Here is a 26,102-nt window from a genome sequence, read left to right on the forward strand (position 1 = left end):
TCTTCCTGAGTTTTGCAGTTTCTGTTCTTTAGGGATGCTGCTGTTCTTAAGCCATAAAAAAAAAAGCCCCTATAATGCATCATCTGCGCTGTTCATATCAAACCTTACCACCAGTCCAATAACCTGCGTCATTAATTGACTTAACTATTTTTTCCCTCACATAAATTGCCAAATATGTCTCTGAGTTGAGAACTATTTTTCCACTAGTCAGATTTAATGTGTGTGTAAAACTGATGGACTGCTTACTATTCTATCTACTTATTTCAGTTCACTGGACAAGTGTTAGTTGAAGCAAAAGCTCTGAGGTCAGTTACAATGACCAAATATGGTCTTAATTCAGATTTCCATTATGAATCCCAATCCAGAGTTCTAACAGTGAACAAGGGATATTGAGGATGTTAAAAAACAAGACATAGGTCCCAATTCAAGAAACACTCCAAGTTCACGCTGATTCAGGAAAGCACTTAAGGACATGCTTAACTTGAAGCATGTTAAGTCTCACTGACTTCTATGGCATAAATGTAAGCATGTCTTTAAGTGCTTTCCTGAACAGGGATGCTTTCCTGGATCAGGGCCTTAGAGTATGTCTACACTGAAATAAAACACCCACAGCCCCCAGGTCAGCTGACTATGGCCAGGGCCCGGGGAGGGCGGGATGGGGCGCAAAAAACAACAATGTAGACACTTGAGCCTGGGCTAGAAGCTGGGATCTGGAACTCCACAAGGGGGGATGGATCTCAGAGCCTGGGCTTGAGCCCAAATGACTACATTGCCTTTTTCAGCACAGCAGCCTGAGCCCCAGAAGCCTGAGTCAGTTCACACTGGCTCTGAAACTGGGTGCTGGAGGTTATTTATTGCAGTATAGTGACACCCTGAGAGTCACAAACCATCCACAGGATGATAATCCTGGTCCCATTGAAGTCAATGGCAAAACTCAAATTGACTTCAATGGGTAGGATTTAATCCATAATCTCCCTAGAGCATTAACTGACTATTTTACATACAGGCCAAGATAAAACATTCCCAGGAATTTGTCTTGAACATTTTAAAAATAACGCTACCCAAGCCTCTGTCTGGACGCTGTTTGGCTGAGAGGCTCTTGTTCTCAAACTACTGACTTGAAAAACAAAAACAAACAAACAAAAAAAGTTCAAATTGCATTTTTGATGTTATGTTATACATGTATGTATTTCTCAGTTCATACAAAAACAACACCAGCACAAAATATCAAGCAAGTGATCAAAAGGGCATCCTCAATTTAATAAAGGTCAAAGACTCAGTAATGAACAATAGAAATGTCTAAGGATGTTCAGGTTTTACTCTAACTAGAACTTCTTTTTTTAAATCAACTCTTTTGCTTCCATGTCCTAATATGAAATCAACTCTTTGGTAGGGTGATTTGTAGCCTGGAGTATTTGCATTATACAGATTAGTACGAGCTACAGTTTAAGAACAGGTTATACTCAAGATGACCACAGTCAGTGATTAAATCTGAGACCTTAACGTAAATCTAGGAGAAACCACCTGTTCAATGACACTGGATACAATGCTCAACTCCGAAGATTATCAGAGGTAGACCTACTCATACATATATGCTGTGGCAAACTGCCAGCACTGTTATGGGTCTCGCGCTCTCTCTTCTTTGGGGGTGGAGTTCAGGGCATCATTTCTTGCCCCTAAATTGGAATATTAATTGCCCCACTAGTGTCCTAGAGGAGGGGAGTGGAGAGGGAGGGACCTGGGCCTGCCCTGTACTCTAGGTCTCAGGGCAGAGGCCCTGAGGATAGTGGTGAACCACTTGAACTGATGGTTCCTTCCCCTGGGGTACTTCCCTCTCCTGCCCTTCAGCTTGTGGGGGGACTTCCTGCCTTCCCTCTGCACAAGCCAAGTGCTCCTTACCTAGGGTCTAGGACTTCTTAGCCCACCACAGTACTTCTCCAAACTGTCCTCTGCTTCCCTTCTAACTGTTCTCCGCTCCAACTCCTCCAAACTGTTCTCTGCTCCAACACCAATCCTTTCTGCTCCTACTCCCACACTGTCTGATTGAAGCAGGGGTTTTTATCATGTGACTGATTGCAGGTGCTCTAATTGGCATCAGGTGCTCTAGTTAATCTATAGCAAACTTTCTTCCCCTTACAGGGAATAAGGCTCCCTTCTAACCCTCTCCTGCTGCCCTCTGGCCATGTTGTATCACAATGCATACAATATTTCCCCAATTATGTTATAGGAAAATATACATTACTTAGTCTGTTACAACTTCACTTAAAGGATACAAGGGTTGTTGTCATCAATACTGCAGTTGTCCAGGATCAGTGGAATTCCATCTAATCGATAAACCTGAATTAAAACAAATTTTCTTAATTTAATATAATTCTCAACACTGTCGATGTCAAAGATGTCAAAGAATGGAAGAAATAACAAATAGAGACTGCAAAGATACAACAGACCAAGGGCACCTGCACATAAGTTTAACTAAAAGTATGTGATACATGTTAAGCCAAACTGTAAAGGAAAAAAAAAGTTTTTAACAAACAGTATAAAATATGTATATTACACAAATGTATATTAATTTTAAATGCCTCCTACTTCCAATATTTGTCTTAATGAGATGTCCTTGTATGGCTTATGTCACACACTAAATTGAAAACCTATGCTTCTGTATAGATTAAACACCCATAAACAAGTACAGTTACATAATGCACATTTACATGCTACTGGTGTGAAAACTCTAAGCTTTGTTTTAATTCTGGAAAACTTGATTTCAATCCGAAATTGGTGAAGCAAGTAGATCAAAGAGAGTGCAACCATCTTAGATTCACAGCTCAGAGACAAGTTTATACTTATCTAGGCACATTTGCTGTTCGGGGCAAGATCTTATTTGCACCATGTAAAACAAAAAAATCACAAATTTACACTGCACCATGGATACTCTTTCCAATTGTAACTGAACACTAACCGTGTAAAAAAAGAAAAGGGGGGAGAGAGAAAAGGCTGAAATGTGAATCTCAGCAGCATAACAGTAAAACAACTATTAAATTCAGAGATTAATTTAACAAAATACCACTTTCATGAACCCCACTCCATACAATATTAATATAGAATTTCAGTGACTACATGAGAAAGTAACAACAGCAGAAATAGACAGAGGTTGTTAACTGACATAGCTTAGCAGAACCCCCCCGCCCCCAAAGGAGCTCTGATAGCTCTTCAAAGCTATTTTAGCACATATACGCTAATGTACATAACTATATCTAGAAGGTATCTGAGCCTCTAGCTATTATCTTTGGAAAGTCATGGGAGACGGGGGAGATTCCAGAAGACTGGAAAAGGGCAAATATAGTGCCCATCTATAAAAAGGGAAATAAAAACAACCCAGGAAACTACAGACCAGTTAGTTTAACTTCTGTGCCAGGGACGATAATGGAGCAAGTAATTAAAGAAATCATCTGCAAACACTTGAAAGGTGGTAAGGTGATAGGGAATAGCCAGCATGGATTTGTAAAGAATAAATCGTGTCAAACCAATCTGATCGCTTTCTTTGATAGGATAACGAGTCTTGTGGATAAGGGAGAAGCGGTGGATATACCTAGACTTTAGTAAGGCATGAGACACGGTCTCATATGATATCCTTATTGATAAACTAGGCATATACAATTTAGATGAGGCTACTATAAGGTGGGTGCATAACTGGCTGGATAACCGTATTCAGAGAGTAGTTATTAATGGCTCCCAATCCTGCTGGAAAGGTATAACAAGTGGGGTTCTGCAGGGGTCTGTTTTGGGACCGGCTCTGTTCAATATCTTCATCAACAACTTAGATATTGGCATAGAAAGTACGCTTATTAAGTTTGCAGACGATACCAAACTGGGAGGGATTGCAACTGCTTTGGAGGACAGGGTCAAAATTCAAAATGATCTGGACAAATTGGAGAAATGGTCTGAGGTAAACCGGATGAAGTTCAATAAAGACAAATGCAAAGTGCTCCACTTAGGAAGGAACAATCAGTTTCACACATACAGAATGGGAAGAGACTGTCTAGCAAGGAGTATGGCAGAAAGAGATCTAGGAGTCATAGTGGACCACAAGCTAAATATGAGTCAACAGTGTGATACTGTTGCAAAAAAGGCAAACGTGATTCTGGGATGCATGAACAGGTGTGTTGTAAACAAGACATGAGAAGTCATTCTTCTGCTCTACTCTGCGCTGGTTAGGCCTCAGCTGGAGTATTGTGTCCAGTTCTGGGCACCGCATTTCAAGAAAGATGTGGAGAAATTGGAGAGGGTCCAGAGAAGAGCAACAAGAATGATTAAAGGTCTTGAGAACATGACCTATGAAGGAAGGCTGAAAGAATTGGGTTTATTTAGTTTGGAAAAGAGAAGACTGAGAGGGGACATGATAGCAATTTTCAGGTATCTAAAAGGGTGTCATCAGGAGGAGGGAGAAAACTTGTTCACCTTAGCCTCTAATGATAGAACAAGAAGCAATGGGCTTAAACTGCAGCAAGGGAGATTTAGGTTGGACATTAGGAAAAAGTTCCTAACTGTCAGGGTAGTTAAACACTGGAATAAATTGCCTAGGGAGGTTGTGGAATCTCCATCTCTGGAGATATTTAAGAGTAGGTTAGATAAATGTCTATCAGGGATGATCTAGACAGTATTTGGTCCTGCCATGAGGGCAGGGGACTGGACTTGATGACGTCTCGAGGTCCCTTCCAGTCCTAGAGTCTATGAATCTATGAATTTATAAAACAAGTTTTAAAATATGCATTCCATTCAGGCTATTTCTTGTGTGATTTCCAAAGGATATCACATATGATATTACACTTCAAAGCTTTAACAAACAGTGACCTTTTAATAATCCAATTGTCATCCGCATTTGCAAGCGATTTTTTACACTCTGTGGCCAAACTCTGATCCACCCAGAACATTATCTTCTATTTTCCATCAATGAAATGTTGAACAGTAAAATTAATCTGCATCAAGTGCTGTCAACTGAAATAAGTCAAGCAGTTTGTTCAGGTCTGATTAAAACCAGACATTCAAGTAGCACATTTAAAAAATACTCTTTACAAGTAAAATTTAATTAAAAGCCTCAAGTGCTCAATAGTTACTGTGGTACTGATGAATTTCCTTCAATCAATTGGAACATGAGCAGCAAACTACAGCACAAGTATCAACCTGTCAATATTCATGCAATAAACAAGAAATGCTAACTACAAAACTCATGAACCACCATTTATATTAGCTTGAACAGCATAAAATGAAAAAATACACAGATAATTAGAACAACTAGGTTCCATTTTTTGCATCCGGGAAAGCTATGCCCAATTCACTTACTTCTGTAGGTACATCATGAGTTATAGCAGAGTAGGTATGATGAAATAAGCCAGAAAGGAACCCTATTGTATGCACAAGTGAAAGATTACTTTGGTAATGCTTCCTCTGAAACATTCTTCAAGGCAAGCTTTGTTTACTAGTGTTCATTATATGGTTGAGTTGACTATGAGTTAGTTTTTAAAATGACAATGGCTCTCCCTCAAAAATATCCATCGGCGCTGGAAAAAAATCTCAAAAAGAGTATCTTTTAAATCTTGTACCAACTTGGTACAAGTTGCTTACAAAAACCCCTGAACTCTCAGATCATGAGCCCTCACCCCAGCTCTCCCGCCTCATTCCTGGGCAGCACAGTTTCAATAAAGCTACGCTAGCATGATTCACGAACTGGTGGTAATCCTCAATTTTCTTCCCTTAAAGAGCAGTTCTTAGGCACAGAAGTGCCTCTGAGTAATGGGTATATGGTGTCACATCTTCTATATGGATTTCTACAGAGATGGGGATGGAGGGAACAATATATGAACCTCAGCAACCTTACCACCAAAGGTAGCATGTAGTGTCCTGGGAAGAGTGGATGGGATGGAGGTGTGGGGGAGGGCAGTGGGGAACGGATCAATTTTGTTTGAGAAGGGACAAATTACACAAATGTGACACACAGAGACACATACAGGGAAGAAGTTAATGGTTGTTGCCCAAGCCCTGCAAAGATACAAGTAACTTTTTGCCTGCACTTATGCCCATTGACCTGGATTAGAAGCAGAAGGCACTAAAAGCAGCCTCTACTTACAAGTGGTGCCTACTGGTGAACAATTAGGTACTGCACTGGATTAGCATAATGCCAGGTAATTTTCTGAAGGGCTGTTATGTTCTATAGGAACAATTATGCTGGTCTAAGCAATTTAATAAAACTGCAGTCTACATTTAGACTGAAATCTTGGCCCCGCTGAAATCAATGGGAATTTTGTCAATGACATTAATGGGTCACAATTTCTTTCTTATGCCACTTGCGATTTTCACATCAGTAAGTACTTGAAATCTTGAAAAAGATAATATTGCATCACAATTTCTTGTACTGCTTTCTAGAAAGAAAGCCACATTTGACAGTAAATGTCAGTTACTATCAATTAAGAAAATTAATGAAGATTAGATGATTATATAAAAATAATCAGGTAACTAAAAACACTAGACCCTCGATAAATACTGAATTAAACTGAAGTAACACTTTAAAAATAGTGTAAACAAACATTAATTATCTTTTAAAACACTGTTCCATAGAGCCATTCTATAATGTGAACAATATAGTCTGTAATTATGTTTCTTAGGACAATATCAAAATGTTGAACAAATGTGCAGAGTCCAATGTATCACACTTATGAAAAATGTCTCCCCCACACAAAGGGACTTAAAAAAAAAGATACTGTCAGTTATTTTTCCCTTTTTTAAGCTGGACTTTCACAAGCTATTTATTTCAATCTGTAGAAGTCACTAATCAAAACAATCTCCCCAAATGTAGAAAAGCAATAATTATAGACCAATTTACAAATTAGCCTTCCCTCAACAGAAGATTCCAACTGAGGGAGGGAAAGAGAAAGAACGAAGGAAAGAAAGAATAGAGTAATATTTAGATATGTTAGGACATGTTAGTTCTGAGGAGTAGTAACTGCTAAATCAGACTGAACACTGAAGTTATGCAGTCCAAAAGCTGCACAGCAGAGGTCAAATTCACTGGCATTAATGGAGATTTATCTGCTCACACCAGGAATATATCATATCTCAGGTGTTTATTTTGTCTAAGGATGACATTCACCTTTGTGTTGAGGGCCCAGAAAAATGTTCAGTGACTGCATGTGGGATATAGGAGACGTTTTGCACCCCTGCAGTGCACTGAGGAAGTATGATTATATCTAGTTAGGGAGTTGCATGGATGGGCTCTGTAGAGAGCATTATTTAGTTACCTGTAGCCAGAAGGATAATGGTTGTGTCTGGGAGCTTTAGTTGTGACACTGGTGAAGAGCAGGGAAAAAAATAAGAGGCCCTTAGGCTCTGCTAGGGATGCAACAAACCCCCTTTCTCTGTGGGCTATAGGTGGAGGAGGCAAAAAAGCAAGACTGCCATCCCTCATATTATACCAAATGCAGTGTTTTCTTATAGTGCATGGAAGTTGTTATTACTGATTATTACTAGTGTAACGTGAACATTCACAAGGCCCAAAGAAAGCATAAATAACAGGAATTTAGACTACTGCTAGACTTAAATTCAGACACTTCTAAAGTTGGCCCCATTACTCAAAATGTAAGCTCTTTGTGGCAAGCAGTATCGTGTGTGTGTGTGTATTGCACACAGATTCCAGAGAGTGTGTTACGTACAGCCTCTAGTACAATGGAGCTGGAGTTCCTAGTGGTACCCCAATACAAATAAATAACACAACAAATACCTCCAAAACAACCATGCACACTTATGGTTATATAAGTGATAAACAACTAGACTGTGTTAAGCATAAAAGCATGGCAAGATTAAAAATCCCTAAGCAATTGTCTTGTTGGCAAAAACAATTAATGTGCTGTAATAACAACTTCTACATGCTTTACACAAGATATGCTTCAACAGAAATGTCTCTTCAACTGGAACATACATGACTGGTTTTGTTTCTCAGTTCTATCTCTTGCGTCATGATTTCAGCTACAGAGACAATACATATTTCACAGACAGCATGTGTTGCAGCTATGTCACAAAAAAAGGGAACATTTTCCCTGCAAGCAAAACAAGATTATGTGAGTAGCTCTAAAAGGCCTCTACTCTCACTGCAGGCAACAGATGGGCAGACGAACAAATTGAAAGAAAAATTTCTGACCACAAGGGGCTGCTGCTAGTAAACAAGAACTAGAAGAGACATCTCAAAAACTACACACACATCTTGTGACCACCAATGACCAATGGAGTAGGAAAAAATGACAACCACAGCTACTGACTCTCAGAAACTCACTTCACGGATAGGGGAAAAATTCCTCTTTCTGCAGAGATTAGCTTCAGTAATTTGCACAATTGGGCTGTAAAGAGAAATACCAAATAGCCATATTAGGGAGACAGAAAATAAACCTATTCACTATTTTTTACTCCATGGTCTTTAAAACATGGTCCCTAAAAACTATGTTATCTGAGGTATTAGTATTGATCCTATAGCAAAAGGAGTGGATGGATTTATAGCTGGTCACTTTGCAAACCTTTTTCACAAAGGCTCCCTCTTTTCTATCCAAGAATTAGTCTGACTCTTGGCTTAATGGACTTTTATTGAAGAGACAAAAGAGACCCTTTGTTAGAGACACCAATGGATTAATTTAGCTACTTTTTGTCCAGACTGATACTTTTGTGACTCTCCAAAAAGGACAAATACAGTTGATCCCAATACAGGTAAAATTTAAGGACTAAAGACTCCATAAAAAAGTGAAAGTTATTATCCTTGTGTCATGTTGGACTGGGGCAGAAGGAATCTCTCTTGATTAGTATGGAAACTGGAATTTTTCTCTCAAGATGGAAATATATTTCTCAGGAACAATTTTGTCAGGATGATATGTATTGAATGGAAATTTTCTAGAAAATGTTGGGATTTCTTCTACCCTTCTGGTTGATGTAATTGCAAGCAGAAATGGTACCTTCAGTGAGAGGAAATCTAAAAGAGCTCTTGTGCCACCTTCCCTTTGAATTTGTCATTTGTACCAAATAAATTATGCTGCTGGAGAAGATCAAACAGAATTTGGACTTCATCTGCTGGACTAGTTTTAGAAAATGCCTTCAGATACCACAGGGAACAAATAATGGCCAGAACCTCACATAGCATGGAAGACTGAACTACAAAAATTTACCAGCCACTGCAACAAAACAAAAACCCTCAAAATAAAAAACACTTGCTTGACCTTTGCCATAATGTGTAAAAGTGAGAAAGCTTTTTCTAACCTGTCCAAAAAAAACAACCAAAAAACTCCTCCTCCTCCTCACTCCCTCTTGGGTTCTGTAGCTCTGGAAGATGTTTGAGAGGATCTGTTATATACAAAGGAAAGAAGGAGAAGGTGCATACCTAGTTTTCAAATGTAAAAGGTGAGAAACAGAGCAGCCAAACCAAAACTTCTATGATAGGCTGCCAAAGCAAAAACTGTAAACATTCAGTGACAAAGAAATCCAGGGAAACGAAAGCCTCAAACAAGAAGATTTTGTTAAAGATGGATCACAGAAGTTTTTGGCCAAATGCTTTTGGAAGCAGGAAGTTGGAATTTGGACATGAGGGAAGTGTTGCTGCACCCCTGAGGACCACTGCGCCTTGGGCTCTCGTCAACTTTGTCGGCAGCGTGAAGATGACAAATGCAGCAGCCCTGGCAAGGAATCTTGAGAAAATAGTAACAGCAGCTGACACAATCCCAAGTCGTCCTGACTGCACTGGAGATGGAATGGCTTTTGTACACAAAATAAATGTTGAGAACAAAATGTACGTAATCGATCAGAGAACATCTATGTCAGCTTTGAAGACTGGAATGGACAGTGACAGGATAGATGTGTTCTTTGATATGTACAATGACATCATTAAAAACTTAGAGAGGGAAAACAGAAGATCAGACCCTGGAGAGGTTGACCAACATTGTATTTCGCCACAAGAGCCAACAATGGAAGCCCATACGTCAGAAATCAGGGCCTGAAGCAGAGCTAATCTCCAGGCGGCCTGGTGAGTATAGCTGCCTGATTGGCCATGTCACCTGACTGGCTACAAGGGCAAGCAGGCTGCTGCTTTTAAGCTAGAAGCAGCAGCTGCTCGCTGGCTGCTCAATGCTCTGGCCCACCACTGTGCCAGTTTCTGCGTTACCTCATTCCTCCTACTCCTGATTTGCATTGAGCCTTGCCTCTGTCCTACCCCTGCCTTGAACCCTCTTCATCTGCTATCCAGCTCTCTCCAGTCTGACCCTTGGGCTTTTGCTCCTGACTATAGACTCCAGCTTGACTCTCGGCTCCAGCTTCCAGCTATTGACTCAGACTCCGACCACGAGGCCTACTTCCAACCATGAGGCTAGACCGGCCTCGTCCTGCTCAGCTGTCTGAGTTCCTGTACATTCTACCAGCAAGACCACGCTCTTATGCGATGAATGGGAAAAGCCCTATTTCCTGGAGAAAATAGGTGAGAAAATGATGTGTGTCACATGCCAGGAACACTGTAACAAGCTCACCAGAGAAAGAGCATCAAACTTACTTTAATAGTCTTCTTCACAAAAAGAGGTAGACACTCGCATGTGACATGCTAAGCAAACACCAAAGAATCATATAAATCCATGGTATGCTCACATCTTGAATACTGCAGACAGATGTGGTCTCCTCCTCTCAAAAAAGATATACTGACATTTGAAAAAAGTTCAGAAAAGGGAAACTAAAATGATTAGAGGTTTGGAACAGGCCCCATATAAGGAGAGATTGAAGAGGCTAGGACTTTTCAACTTGGAAAAGAAGAGACTAAGGGGGGATATGAGAGAGGTATATAAAATCATAAGTGGTGTGGAGAAAGTGAATAAGGAAAAGTTATTTACTTGTTCCCATAATATAAGAACTAGGGTCCATCAAATGAAATTAATGGGCAGCAGGTTTAAAACAAATAAAAGGAAGTAGTTCTTCACACAGCACACAGTGTGGAACTCCTTGCCTGAGGAGGTTGTGAAGGCTAAGACTATAATAGGGTTTAAAGGAGAACTAGATAAATTCATAGAGGTTAAGTCTATTAATGGCTATTAGTCACGACGAGTAAGGTATGGTGTCCCTAGACTCTGTTTGTCAGAGGGTGGAGATGGATGGCAGGAGAGAGATCACTTGATTATTACCTGCTAGGTTCACTCCCTCTGGGGAACCTGGCATTGGCCACTGTTGATAGACAGGCTACTGGGCTGGATGGACCTTTTGTCTGACTCAGTACAGCCGTTCTTATATTCTTTACCATGAATCAGTTATTACTGTATCTGAGAACAGTGATGTGCTAATTCTTACCCTTGATTTCTTCAGGGACATCAGCAAAATGTAAGAAAGATTTGGTACCAAAAATTGAATGAGCTATATAGGTGTGTGTGTGACGGTTTCCCCCCGGGACGCTACTTGAAACTGAGGTACCACTGAGCCCACCTGATCCACCAGCCTGGGCTCCCTTTCACACTGTGGTGCTGTGATAAGTTGCCAGACTCTCCAAGCTTGCTTTTTCACCAGCATACACACAGATAGGGTCACACCCAGCTGCAACTTCATACACACATGCTGAGATCAGCTCTGCATGGGAAGGGGCTCAGCTAAGCCATCTCCCAGTTGCTAAGGCATGCACCCCATCTGGAGTGTAAACCTAAAACTATACCGTCTTACGCTGCGCAGGGAACTGTACAGCGTAAACCCATAAAATTAGTCCCCTCCCTCAATGTGGAGAGATATATACACAACAGCTTTCTGCCCCAAGTTATAACTCCCACACACTGATTTTAGACAAAATAAAAATAAGTTTATTATTAAGATAGATTTTAAATTATTATAAGTGATAGCAAATGGATCAAAGCAGATTACCTCAGTAAATAAACAAAATTGCAAGCTGGTCTTAACACACTAGATAGGTACAATACGAATTAGCAAATTCTCACCCTGAGTGATATACAGGCTGGCAGATTCTTAAGGCGCAAGTTGCCTTGGCTTTCCGAGGTTTCCATACACAGGCTAAAAATCCCTCTAGCTTGGGACCATCACTTCCCACAGTTCAATCCTTGCCCCTTAGGCCTTTTCAGGTGTGGTGTTGTAGTGAGGTCCCATCATGATATTTCCCCCTTTTATATCTTCTTCCCACTTGCTGGAAAACTCTTCTGCTGTGACAAGGGTCAAAAAGTTCCCATTGTATAGTGCTACGTCTGGGAGCTTCTATTGTACTCAGGGCTGGTCTACACTAGGGGAGGGGATCGATCTAAGATATGCAACTTCAGCTATGTGAATAACGTAGCTGAAGTCAAAGTATCTTAGATCGAGTTACCTACCATCCTCACGGGACGGGATCGACATCCGCGGCTCCCCATGTCGACTCCGCTACCGCTGTTCATGTTGGAGGAGTTCCGGAGTCGACAGGAGCGCGTTCAGGGATCGATATATCACGTCTAGATGAGACGCAATATATCGATCCCCGAGAAATTGACTGCTACCCGCCAATACGGCCGGTAGTGAAGACGTACCCTCAGTTCCTGGGGTAATCCTTGTGCTTGTGTGCATTTCATCAGTAAGCCATTAACATTGTTTGGCCTTTGTAGTGTTGTACCTGAAAGTCTGCTTGTGGGTGTTTTCGACATCACAACATGTTTCAGTAACACATACATAGCCAAACTTCATAATGTCACATATGACAACAGCACATACAATACAACAAGATATTAATGTCTAGCAGATCATATCTTAATTACATGACAGTGATGAATATTGGGGTGCCAGGGTGTCACAATAAGCAAACTTGGCATATCAATAGGAAAGCAAGTCTGCAGAGCCCTATTAGAAATAAGTGTGATTCTGCTAGAATGTGGGAAACTGACTGGCTTAAAGTTGATCTCTAGAGAAGAGGCTCCTCCAAGAGCACTGGTGGAGCAATTGCAACACTGGGTCTGGTCTGTAGACCTCTTTCTTCTTCTTCTTTAGGAATCCACCTGTAGAATATATCAGCTCAATCAAATATAACAGAGGTGAATGTGCTAAGATGCGAGCTGTTCCAAACTAAGAAGGGAGATATTGAATATGGCCAGCTGTCTCCATGCAAAGACTACCTCTACTTGGATGCTCAGTGTGCCATTGACCAGGCTGCTATCTGACATAGAGCCCAGAGAAGTATGCTGTCATATCCAGCCCTGAAACAGGGCCTAGAAGAGTTATGGAGGAAGATGAGTTGACAAAAGAATGGATGAATGGTCCACCTGCTCCTGAGATAGGGTATGTCTACACTACAGGATTATTCCGATTTTACATGAACCGGTTTTGTAGAACAGATGATATAAAGTCAAGTGCATGCAGCCACACTAAGCACATTAATTCAGTGGTGTGCATCCATGTACCAAGGCTAGCGTCGATTTCTGGAGCGTTGCACTGTGGGTAGCCATCCCATAGCTATCCCATAGTTCCCACAGTCTCCCCCGCCCATTGGAATTCTGGGTTGAGATCCTAATGCATGATGGTGCAAAAACAGTGATGCAGGTGATTCTGGGTAAATGTCGTCACTCAATCCTTCCTCCGTGAAAGCAACTGCAGACAAATCATATCGCACCCTTTTCCCTGGATTGCCCTGGCAAACGCCATAGCATGGCAACCATGGAGTCTGTTTTGCCTTTTGTCACTGTCACCGTATGTGTACTGGATGCTGCTGACAGCGGCAGTACTGCAGTGCTACACAGCAGTATTCATTTGCCTTTGCAAGGTAGCAGAGATGGTTACCATCCCTATTGCACCGTCTGCCATTGTAAATTGGTGATGAGATGATGATTATCAATCATTTTGTACCCCCGGGTCATTCCCTTCTTTATGTTTTGTCTAAAAATAGAGTCAGTCCTGCCTAGCATATGGGGAAAGTCTACTAGAGAGCCAGAGAGCACAGCCGCTCCGGGTCAGAGCCCGAGATCTCGCAGAAATGATGAGCTGCATGCCATTCTAGGGGGTGCCCCAGCAACAACCCCACCCGTTGCTTCCTCCTCCCACACCCCTCCTGGGCTACTGTGGCAGTGTCCCCCCATTTGTGTGATGAAGTAATAAAGAATGCAGGAATAAGAAACACTGACTTTTAGCGAGATAAAATGAGGGGGAGGTAGCTTCCAGCTGCTATGATAGTCCAGGGAGTACAGAATCTTTTCTTTAGACACGAGAGGAAGCGGGGGGGGGCTGATGGGGCTCAGGCTCCAGCTGCTATGATGAGGACTGTTACCCAACATTTTGCACCGTCTGCCAGGAATGACAGGGAGTCATTCCCATTTTTACCCAGGCGCCCCTGGCCGACCTCACCGAGGCCAGCCAGGAGCACTCACAGGATGATGACGGTTTTCCACCATTTTGTACCATCTGCCATCAGGAAAGGAAGGGGAGGGGATGCTGCTGTTCAGCGCCGCAGCATCGCGTCTACCAGCAGCATGCAGTAGACATATGATGACATTTAAAAATGGCAAGACATGATTTTTTTCCCTTTTCTTTCACGGGGTGGGAGGGGTGGTAAATTGACGAGATATACCCTGAACCACCCGGGACAATGTTTTTGACCCTTTAGGCATTGGGAGCTCAGCCAAGAATGCAAATGCTTTTCAGAGACTGCGGGGACTGTGGGATAGCTGGAGTCCTCAGTCCCCCCTCCGTCTCTCCATGAGCGTCCATTTGATTATTTGGCTTTCCGTTACGCTTGTCATGCAGCACTGTGCTGAGTCCCTGCTGTGGCCTCTATCATAGCCTGGAGATTTTTTCAAATGCTGTGTCATTTCGTCTTCTGTAACAGAGCTCTGATATAATAGATTTGTCTCCTCATACAGTGATCAGATCCAGTATCTCCCATACGATCCACGCTGGAGCTCTTTTTGGATTTGGGACTGCATGGCCACCCGTGCTGATCAGAGCTCCATGCTGGGCAAACAGGAAATGAAATTCAAAAGTTCGCGGGGCTTTTCCTGTTTACCTGGCCAGTGCATCCAAGTTCAGATTGCTTTCCAGAGTGGTCACAATGGTGCACTGTGGGATACCGCCCAGAGGACAATACTGTCAATTTCCGGCCACACTAACCCTAATCCAACATGGTAATACCGATTTCAGCGCTACTCCTCTCATCAGGGAGGAGTACAGAAACTGGTTTAAAGAGCCCTTTATAGCGATATAAAGGGCCTCATTGTGTGGACGGGTGCAGGGTTAAATCGGTTTAAGGTTGCTAAATTCGGTTTAAACGCGTAGTGTAGACCAGGCCATAGTCCTGAAGCTGACGACTTGTATATGCATCAAAGAATGAAAACTACTTGAATGCCTGTGCCTTGCAAATAGATTCAAATGCTCTCCAGAACATAGAATGCAAACACGTGAAAGTATGAATGAAGATGAGCATGATGTGACACTACGGACGACCGGTCAGATGAGGAAGATAATGATACAAATGGAGATGACGTTCCAATCAGACGCAATATACTGGATTGTTAGCGGGTTACCCATTTTATACTACTGTGGGTTTGATATGTCAATGTAGTTATGGCAGAATGTACATCAGTGACACTGAAAAAACTACAAGAAACATGGAGAGAGAATTCTATTGCATGATGTAGTATTTAGATTATCAGAATGGTTTAATTATATATTTTGTCATTTTAGATTTGAAATTAATATAAAATTAAAATGCTCCTTTTTACTTACTAATGAACAATGTGTTCAATAAAAATAATCAAAGTATGTTTCCTTTCATTTAAATAATAACAAAAATCTGCATATTAGGAATTTTTTCAAAAAATAATGGCCAATTAGAAAAACCAGGCTCAGTTCTACCACTAACCACTCTGCAGAAAGATCTGCCATAACTTTTTATAATCTATTGACATGGAGTTATTAAAAGGAGATTTTGCCCACCAAAATGGAGCCAAGAGGCTATTTTTTACGTTTAGCTCATGGACTACAGGGATCTGACAGTGAAATACCCTTTTGGAAGTGAGCAGATAGACCACTAGCTGAGAGGTGTCCTGAAATCTACAAACTTTAGTTTCTTCCCCAGAAGTTGAAGGATTTGGCCCCATTGTGAGAATACACAGGAAAACGTGGATCTACCGTGCAGTTAGGACTAAGGACTTAGTCAAAACAAGTAGGAGCTGAAAAGCTTGCCAGGCTAAGGGATGAAGCTAACAAGACATCCTCGTTGCTAGCGAAATTTTTCATTAGTGAAAAATATAAACAAGTTCCCAGGTGAACTTGTGTGATGGTTCTCGGGATAGGGAGAACTGCAAGTCACCTTGTTACCCCCCTGCTTCCAGCGTCAGGGAGACATGATTGTACTTAACTGGGTGTCAGCTCCCTGACACCACTAGCCTGTTCGCCAGCCAAGTACTCTTCTCTTGGCTATGCCAGCCTTTTCTTTGCTTTGTAGGTTCAACTTCCACTGAACACACATAGAAATACCAGGTCTGCTGTCCCCAAAGAAAACAGTGTACATGCCAGCTTGTATGATTTAACTCAAGATCTACACTTCGTTTAACATCACAGCAAAGAGATATATTTATATTTAAAACACGTATATTATCAAAAAGATTCAAGTGACAGTGAATAAGGCTATTGGAAACAAATTGTTCCATAATAAACAAAATCAAACACTTTCTAGAGACTAAATTTAACAGGTTAATTTCCTGTCTAAAGATGTTTCTCACCCCCACTGCCAGAGGGGGCTCAGTGTTTTTACCGCCCCAAGTGGCGGAAAAAAAACCCCGCAATCGCGAATGGCGGCAGCTCCACCACGCTACTTTCTTCTTTGGTGGCACTTCGGCGGCACGTCCTTCCCTCAGAGAGGGACCGAGGGAACCGCCACCAAATTGCTGCCGAAGAGCCCGACGTGCTGCTCCTTCCCCTTGGCTGCACCAAGCACCTGCTTGCTGAGCTGGTGCCTGGAGCTGGCCCTGTCCACTGTCATCTGCAATGTTTCAACCATGGCTAATGGTGAATGCATGAACGTAAATACAGTGTCCATTTATTTCCTAAGTGCAGGATGAAAGAGTGATTTCTTTGCCTTCTACTTATATCCCACAAAATTCATTGTCTGTACCACCTGTAGCTTATTTTTCCTGTGTACTGCTTCCCTTTTGATTTCACACCTCTCCACACTGTGTTAAACTTACAAGAAAATTTACATCCGATAGAGACATGGGTGAATAAACAGCTCGTCTGACAGAAAATCTGTTTGTCAACTCAGCCACAATACAGACTTTAAAACATATTTACAGCATATGTAACTTGTTACATAGTATCTATACATACATTGCATAATGATATTCAGGACTAGTGTGACCCTGGCTTTCATTTAAAACCACACGACATTCTTTGATGACCCAGAATGCACATACTAGAAACAGGACATTCCTGTAACCCCCTCACTAGTGGGCATTAAGGGGTTCTTGAGTTACAACGTGATACTTGAGGATTTAGGATAATAAGCACCTGCGAAAGATGGTAGCATACTTTTAACAGAATGCTATTTAAAGTGATTCAGCTTTTACCCGCCAATTACGTAAATATGCTAGAAATTTAAACGCTTCCCAGTAAAGGTTGCATGATACAACAGTCAGAGGGCCACATTCTTCAGTAAGTTCAACTCCTCCCTGTGGATTCTGGTGGTAGAGTCAATGTATTTAGCTCTGGTGGCACAGAGTCAACAAGCCAGAGAATGAGGGCATAACCAAGATACCTTATGCCCCAGGGCCATTAGCAGCAGTCATGTTGCTTCAGTGGGGCTTTGAGGGCACTCAGAACCTTGCAGGATCAGGCCCATGTGACTTAGATCAGTTGAAACTGCACAAATATTTGATGACAGGTTTCAGAGTAGTAGCCGTGTTAGTCTGTAGCTGCAAAAAGAACAGGAGTACTTGTGGCACTTCAGAGACTAACAAATTTATTTGGGCGTAAGCTTTCGTGGGCTACAGTCCACTTCTTCAGCTGCATAGAATGGAACATATATTGAGGAGATATATATACACATACAGAGAGCGTGAAAAGGTGGGAGTTGTCTTACCAACTCAGAGGCCAATTAAGTAAGAGAAAAAACTTTTGAAGTGATAATTAATATAGCCCAGTACAGACAGTTTGATAAGAAATGTGAGAATACTTACATGGGGAGACAGAGTCAATGTTTGTAATGGCTCAGTCATTCCCAGTCTCTATTCAAGCCAAAGTTTATTGTATCTAGTTTGCATATCAATTCGAGTTCAGCAGTTTCTCATTGGAGTCTGTTTTTGAAGCTTTTCTGTTGCAAAATTGCCACCCTCAGGTCTGTTATTGAGTGGCCAGACAGGTTAAAGTGTTCTCCTACTGGTTTTTGAATGTTATGATTCCTGATGTCATATTTGTGTCCATTTATTCTTTTGCATAGAGACTGTCCGGTTTGGCCAATGTATATGGCAGAGGGGCATTGCTGGCACATGATGGCATATATCACATTGGTAGATGTGCAGGTGAATGAGCCCCTGATGGCATGGCTGATGTGATTAGGTCCTATGATGATGTTACTTGAATAGATATGTGGACAGAGTTGGCATCGGGCTTTGTTGCAAGGATAAGTTCCTGTGTCAGTGTTTTTGTTCAGTGGCATGTGGTTACTGGTGAGTATTTGCTTCAGGTTGAGGGGTTGTCTGTAAGCGAGGACAGGCCTGTCTCCCAAAATCGGTGAGAGTGATGGATCATCTTTCAGGATAGGTTTTAGATCTTTGATGATGCGCTGGAGAGGTTTTAGTTGGGGGCTGAAGGTGACAGCTAGCAGTGTTCTGTTATTTTCTTTGCTGGGTCTGTCTTGTAGGAGGTGACTTCTGGGTATTTGTCTGACAGAGCCAGACGACTACCCAGAAGTCACCTCCTACAAGACAGGTCCAACAAAGAAAATAACAGAACAGGACTAGCTGTCACCTTCAGCTCCCAACTAAAACCTCTCTGTCTGTCCATTCTACCACCACAGCACGATCCTTTTCTTTCAGTTGTGCCCCTACATCCATTCAGAACTGATCTGTAAAGCAACCAGTCTTAATCTCTTTCAACCCCTCTCCCTAAAATCCAGTACTCCTTGACATCTAGTCGATGTCAGCTACAACAGATATCCACTTACTATGCGAGTGCAGGGGTGGGATTGGTGGGGGAAGGGTTGAGGAGGAAGAAAAACAACTTCAACTTGCATTATTTAGAGTGACCAGATGTCCCATTTTTATAGGGACAGTCCCGTTTTTGGGGACTTTTTCTTATATAGGCACCTATTGCCCCCCACCCTGTCCCATTTTTTCACAGTTGCTGTCTGGTCTACCCTAATATTATTACAATAGCACTTGAGTAGTAACCACGCAATCATGTCTTCACTTTCTCCTCCCACACCCCAACCATCTTGGTTAGCCTTTCACTGGATTACGTCTAATATAAATCTTTAAATTCCTCAATTTTGGGAGATGCCTAGGCACATGTTTGTGTTTGGTTAAACAACAAACAAAAATACCAACCAATCACTCTGGAAAGATGAGATGTACCACTTATTGTAAAAACGACATTTTCTGTTGTATTCAGTTTTCCTTTTACTTCAGTTTAAATTACCAGTTAAAAATGTTAAGAGAAAAAGAATTTTAAATTATCAAAAATAAAAGTTGATTTGTGGCAACAGTTTCTACACACAGTCCTCAAATCTTCAAAAGCAGAAAAAAAGACCAAGAATGATTTTAAAGCACATAGTGGGCAATGCTGATGACTGCTGTATTTCTTGGTATACTTAAGCAGTAAGATACAACGGCACATCATGCTGAGATTGCAATGCTCAAGGTGCATCATTAGGCTTGAAATAGAAGATAAAACACCATGACCAGCCAAGTGGTGGCAATGTCCCAGAATGACACACCCATGAGTTTCCTATTACAATTATGAATTGACTTCAGTAGTGCTAATATGTTTTAAATAACTGTAATAAAGAGTAATTTATTGAGCATATTTATATCATCCCTAATCCTACAGCCAAGAAAAAAAAGCCAGGAGGAGAAAGTTCCTTGTAGACTTGAAAAATGAAAATAGTAGAAAGACATTATCAATGGTTTCTCCTATTTTCTTTCTCCACATTCCTATATATACATTGTATGCAGCATTCTCAAGATTTTAGTGAAGGATAAGTAATTAATTTGCCACTTTATCTGTTAAGGGCTTTGGTTAAGACACACTATATAACATGCTAAAAACTATTTTTGATAAGAATAATATCTTACCATTGCCTTTAGGATAATATAGAAGAGGGAGAAGTTTTTCAGGAAAGAGACTGTGCAGTGGTTTGTCACCCACTAGAACTCTGGAGAAACTCCAAATATAAAATGACTGACTTCAGGACACAATGGACTGCTAAAGCTTAATGGTAGTTGAAAAGTTCTTGCTGCTTGTGTTTCAAATCACACCAGTCAGGGAAGACATTAGAAGTCTGCAGTGAGTCACAGAATTCTCCCTCTGTTATTGTAGCCAACGTTATTTCTTATTTAGCAGCGCCAACTTTAATTTCCACATGAGAAGAACTGCAACATTTAGCAGGAAACAGAAAATAACAGAACTGTGATTTGGGTAAATCTGTTATTACTTTGATATCACTATGATTGTTCTTACAGTAGAGGTCTAATAGATCTGATCTCAAGCCCCTGTGGAGAAAAATGTTTAACCTACGGCCTTTTTCAATTAGGCCAACCCAGGTGCAACCTAGACCAAAGGCAGGTAGATGGAAACTTTTGATACCCGCTCTTCTGTTAAGCCTCTTATTAATGTTTTCTTTATTACAGCAATTTCTTCTTTCATGGTATCTGTAAGTTCAAGTTCTCTAACTAAAATCTATCCAAAATTCAGCAGGCAGCCTGTTACTGCATCCACCAAAAAGAAAATAATCATGCCTCCCTTCTGATCCTCAGAAATTCTGCTTCATTTATATTGTTTCCTTTACATTTTTATAAGCCAGCACAAGGTGTCCTTTCCAGTCTAAAATCTTCCATGGACAAACCTCTCACCTCATTCTTTTATTGATTGCCCTGTAGCCACTTTGATTTGTAACATTTCCTGGTAAAGTCCTTTCTACTGCTGCTCAGGATGGTCTGGACATGCATTAAACAGGCCTTCTCTAAATTTGACATCCATTCATATACCATGCCCTCCGGTGATCAATGACTGGATTGGGGTAGCAAGTCCATCCTTTGTCCTGGGTTAGCATTTGGTATATTGGGGGAAGGCAGAGAGGAGGTTGGGTGGACAGTTGCAAAAGCACAGGGCACCAAAACTCTCAGGCCCAACTCGGTGCTATAAGGATGACTTGTGCCTTGACTTGTCTGATTTTCTGCAACACTCGAGGTAAGAGAATTGGGAGGCATGTGTACTACAGGGCTCCTGTCCATTGTATGAGAAACACGTAACCCAGAGAGTTTGGGTTGCAATCCCTTCTTGAGCAGAACTCCATGCCCTTGTTCTCAAGGGAGACAAAGAGATCCGTGGAAGGAAGAGTCCATACCCAAAACACCTCCCAGTGAGCTGGGTCATGCAGTTCCCACTTGTGTTCTGTGGAGAAATGCCTGCTTAGAGAATCGTCCATGGCATGTGGCTCCCAGGCAGGTGAACAGTAGTCAGGGTGCTGTTCTGAATTGCGATAGCTTCCACACAAAGCTCTGAGGAGTGTGCTTCTCCCTGTTTGCTGATGTAATAGCCAACAGTCATGTTGTCCAATACACCTAGACAGACTGGGTGTGGCTCTGAAAGGAGGAATTGTTTGTAGGCTAATCTAACAACTGCTTAACTACACCTCACTGACGTGAAGCACAGACTCCTTGAAGGAACATGTCCCTTGAGCAACCTATCCATCCATGTGTGCTGCCCAGTCTAAGAGGGGTGTGTCTGTGTTTACAGTCTTTGTAGGAAGTGGGGACTTGAACAGCACCCCCACACATACTTTTCCCACCAATGAAGGAAGGCTAAGATTCTTTGGGGAACCATGATTAGCAGGTCAAGACTATGCTTGCACGGAGTAGAGACATTTTGCAGCCAGGCTTGTATACATCTGAGGTAAAGTCTCATGAATGGGGTCACATAAGTGCTCATGGCCATATGCCGCAACAATGATAGGTAGAATTGCATAAACATTCTGGGGCTCAAACGGATTCACTGAATGAGCCCAGTGACGGAGAGAGAGAGTCAGCAGGCAAGGAACCTTTGGTGATAGCTCATAGCAGCATTAATGACACTGTCATGAGATATCTCACAGATAGTAGATGACTTCAGGGAAACTCAAAACCCTGCTGAAGAACAACATCCAAGCTATCCTCTCTGAGAACCTTTCTGTGCCACAAGCTAAGGAAGATAGAAGGCAGAAGGTTCTGGAAGTGAATTGCCGTCTAATTAAGTGGTGGAGGGTTTTGGTTTTGTGGAGCATTAGCCCACCTTCTCTGGAGAGAGGGGTCTTTATAGTTCAGAAGGCCTCCACCTCAACAGAAAGGAGACCAATTTCCTTGGGGACAGGCTGGTAAAGTAGTCAGGAGAGAGTTAAATTAATAGCGAAAGGGGACTGTAAAAAGAGGGAGGATATGAGCACTCATCACAAAATTGAGATGTTGAAAACAAAATTAATCAAGGAACCAAAGGACATGAAGAGAAGAAATTCTTTAAATGCCTATATACCAATGCTAGGAGCCTGGGTAAAAAACAAGAAGAATTGGACATGCTCATTTATGAGCATAAATTCGATCTAGTTTGTATTACTGAAACTTGAGGGATGAGTCACAGAACTGGAATGTTAAAATCAATGGTTATAACCTATTCAGCAAGGACTGTGAGGACAAAATGGGGGGAGGAGTGGCATTCTATGTCAAAAATGGCATTGTCTGTTTCTGAGTCACTGATATCTCAGAAGAAAATGATATTGAATGCTTAAGGATCAATCTCTTAACAGATAAAATATGCAGATGGGGTACTAGTTAGTGTCTGCTACAGACCAGCAAATCACACTAAGGAACAGGATGACCAATTCCTTATGCACCGATCTATAATATGCAGGAAAAAAAGCTGCCTGATCATGGGAGACTTCAGTTTGACTGACATATGCTGGAGGTCTCATGCTATCAATACTAAAACATCTTTGGAATTTCTAAACATAATAGATGACAATTTCCTAACTCAGAAAGTGTTCCAGCCAACATAGGGGAATTCTATATTAGAGCTCATCCTAACAGAGAAAGGGGAATTGATCACAGAACTAACAATTAATGGTAGCTTCAGTACAAAGGATCATGACTTGAACATATTTATAATGTGCAAGTAACATATGTATACTTGGTGCTTTAACAGGGCCAATTTCACTAAGCTGAAAACAATAATGAGCCAAATAAGCTGGGAGGAAGAAATTAAAATAGAAAGATGTGAATGAATTAGGAATCATTTAAGAATACCTTAATAGATGCCAAAAAGCCACAATTGAGTAAGGAGGCTGCACTGGTTAAAAAAATGACCTAGTTTTGAAGGGAAGTGAAGGTAGCTGTTAAATATATATAGAGAGAGAGAGATGGAAGAAAGGGGAAGTTGATAGTAAGAAATATAAATCGGAAGTTAAGGAATTGTAGAAAATCGATAAGGAGAGACAAACTGAAATCTATGGCCAGTAAAGGACAATAAAGGAGTTTTTGAAATATATTAGGAACAAAAAGACAATAGTATTGGTCCATGGCAGAATTATCAATAATAATGCAGAAAAAGCAAAAGTTCAATAAATATCTCTGTCCTGTATTTGGAGAAAAGTCAGATTATATAGTTTTATCATAAAGTGATAACATTCTTTCCATCCCACTAATATTCGTGGAGGATAACAAACAGAAGCTACTAAAGTCAAATATTTTTAAATCAGCAGATCTACATAATTCGCATCCAAGAGTTTTTAAACAGCTGGCTGAAGAGTTTGCTGGATTGTTAACTGACATCGAGGATGTTGGTTTTCAATAAGTCTTGGAACACTGGGGAAGTTCCAGAAGACTGGAAGAAAGCTAATGTGCCATTTTTCAGAAAGGATAAACAGTATGACCTGGGTAATTATAGGCCTGCCAGCCTGACATCTATCCCAGGCAAGATAATGGAGCAGCTAATACTTGATTCTATTAATATAAAAAAAATTAAAGCAGGGTAATCTACTTAATGCAAATCACCACAGGTTTATGGAAAACAAATCCCATCAAATTAACCTGATTTTTTACTTTATTAGATTTCAAATTTGGTTGATAAAGGTAATAATGCTGACAGGCATTTGACTTGGTACCACATGGCATTTTGATTAAAAAAACTTGAATATAAAATTAACATGGCACATATTAAATGGGTTAAAAACTGACTAACTGATAGGTCTCAAAGTGTAACCATAAATGGGGAACCATCAAGTGGATCTATTTCCAGTGGGGTTCAACAGAGGTCAATTCTTGGCCCTGTGCTATTGAATATTTTTATCAGTGATCCAGAAGAAAACACAAAATCATCACTAATAAAATCTGCAGATGACACAAAATTGGGGGAATGGAATGGAAAGATGACTGATTCAGAACAATCTAGATCACTTGGTAAACTGGGCATAAGCAAACAATGTGCATTTTAATATGACTAAATGTCAATTCACCTAAGAACAAAAAAATGTAGCCCATACTTTTAGGATAATGGACTCTATCCTGAAAAAGAGCGACTCTGAAAAAGATATGGGGGTCATGGTGGATAATCAGGTGAACATGAGCTCTCGGTGCACTGCTGTGGCCAAAAGAGCTAATCTGATTCGGGTTTGCACAAACACAGTAATCTTGAGTACAAGTAGAGAGAATATTTTTTACTTCTGTAATTGGCACTTGTGTGACTGCTGCTGGAATACACTGTCCAGTTTTGGTGTCCACAACTGAAGAAGGATGTGGATAAAGTAGAGGTGGTTCAGAGAAGAGCCATGAGAACGACTAAACATGCCATCTAGTGACAGACTCAAGGATCTCAATCTATTTAGCTTAACAAATAGAAGGTTAAGGGGTGAGTTGATTGCAGTCTATAAGTAACAAATATTTTTAAATGGGCAGGTCAATTTAACAGAGAAACACAAACACAATCTAATGGCCAGAACTTGAAGCTAAACAAATTCAGACTGGAAATTAGGCAATTTTTTTTAAACAGTGAGAGTAATTAATCATTGGTACAATTTAGGAAAGGTCATGGTGGATTCTCTATTACTGACCATTTTTAAACCAAGTCAATGTTTTTCTGAAAAATCTGCTCTAGGAATTATTTTGCAGAAGTTCTAGGGCCTGTATTATACAAAAGATCAGACTAGCTGATCAAAATGGTCCCTTCTGGCTTTAGAATCTATGAATCCTTCATCTGCATCTGTATTAGGGAAAAAGGTCAAGCTTAGGTCAGACAATCTAAACAAAGCCAATAGGATTTATATGCTTCATAGAAGTGTGTTTCAAAGCAGCATCTTGTTAAAGGATGCATTGTATAAATCAAAAAATAAAATCAGGCTAAATACATGTAGGCTATTTTTTAGCCATTTAAACTATTACAACTAACTAGAAAAGTGGAAAGTTAATCACTAACAAGCATGAGATAAAAGTAAATCTGCACACAGTATTCAGGCAAATTCCCATTGGCTTGAATGGGATTGTGTCTGAATAAGGAGCACAGACTCAAGCCCAAAACTGGACCACTAGGGATTTAGTAGTGGAGCCTATTAATTGAAAAATAGATGCTTTTTTTGGTTGTTTTTTTAATGCTTTTTTATTTTCGTTTTTTAAGATGAATATCCTCAAAACCTGAGTTACTTTTTGCTGAAAAATAAATCGGACATTTAATGCTCTAATAATGTTTTACTGCTCAGAATCCTTGTAACCTTTTCCTGGTAATTCAATTGTTACTTCTAACTAGTTGAGGCTTTTTTTAAACTCATCTGATCATTATGAAGTGATATTTTAGTCTGATAAAACTCTCTCTAACTTTCCCACTGTAGTTTAGGAAAATCCCAGTTTGCCACTAGCACAACA

The 26,102-nt window shown here is 40.8% G+C and overlaps 1 protein-coding gene across 2 annotated transcripts in view; it reads right to left on the reverse strand.

Moving 5' to 3' along the window:
• Window positions 1-26,102, reverse strand: part of ATXN10 (ataxin 10) — a 181,968-nt gene that overhangs the window by 24,217 nt on the left and 131,649 nt on the right. For both annotated transcript variants that reach the window (XM_030539598.1, XM_030539591.1), the window contains one exon: window positions 2,274-2,337. In XM_030539598.1, coding sequence (XP_030395458.1) covers window positions 2,274-2,337 — 64 coding nt within the window. The remainder of the gene's footprint in view (window positions 1-2,273; window positions 2,338-26,102) is intronic.

Source organism: Gopherus evgoodei, chromosome 1 (genome assembly GCF_007399415.2).
Source record: "Gopherus evgoodei ecotype Sinaloan lineage chromosome 1, rGopEvg1_v1.p, whole genome shotgun sequence".
Taxonomy (NCBI): Eukaryota; Metazoa; Chordata; order Testudines; family Testudinidae; genus Gopherus; species Gopherus evgoodei.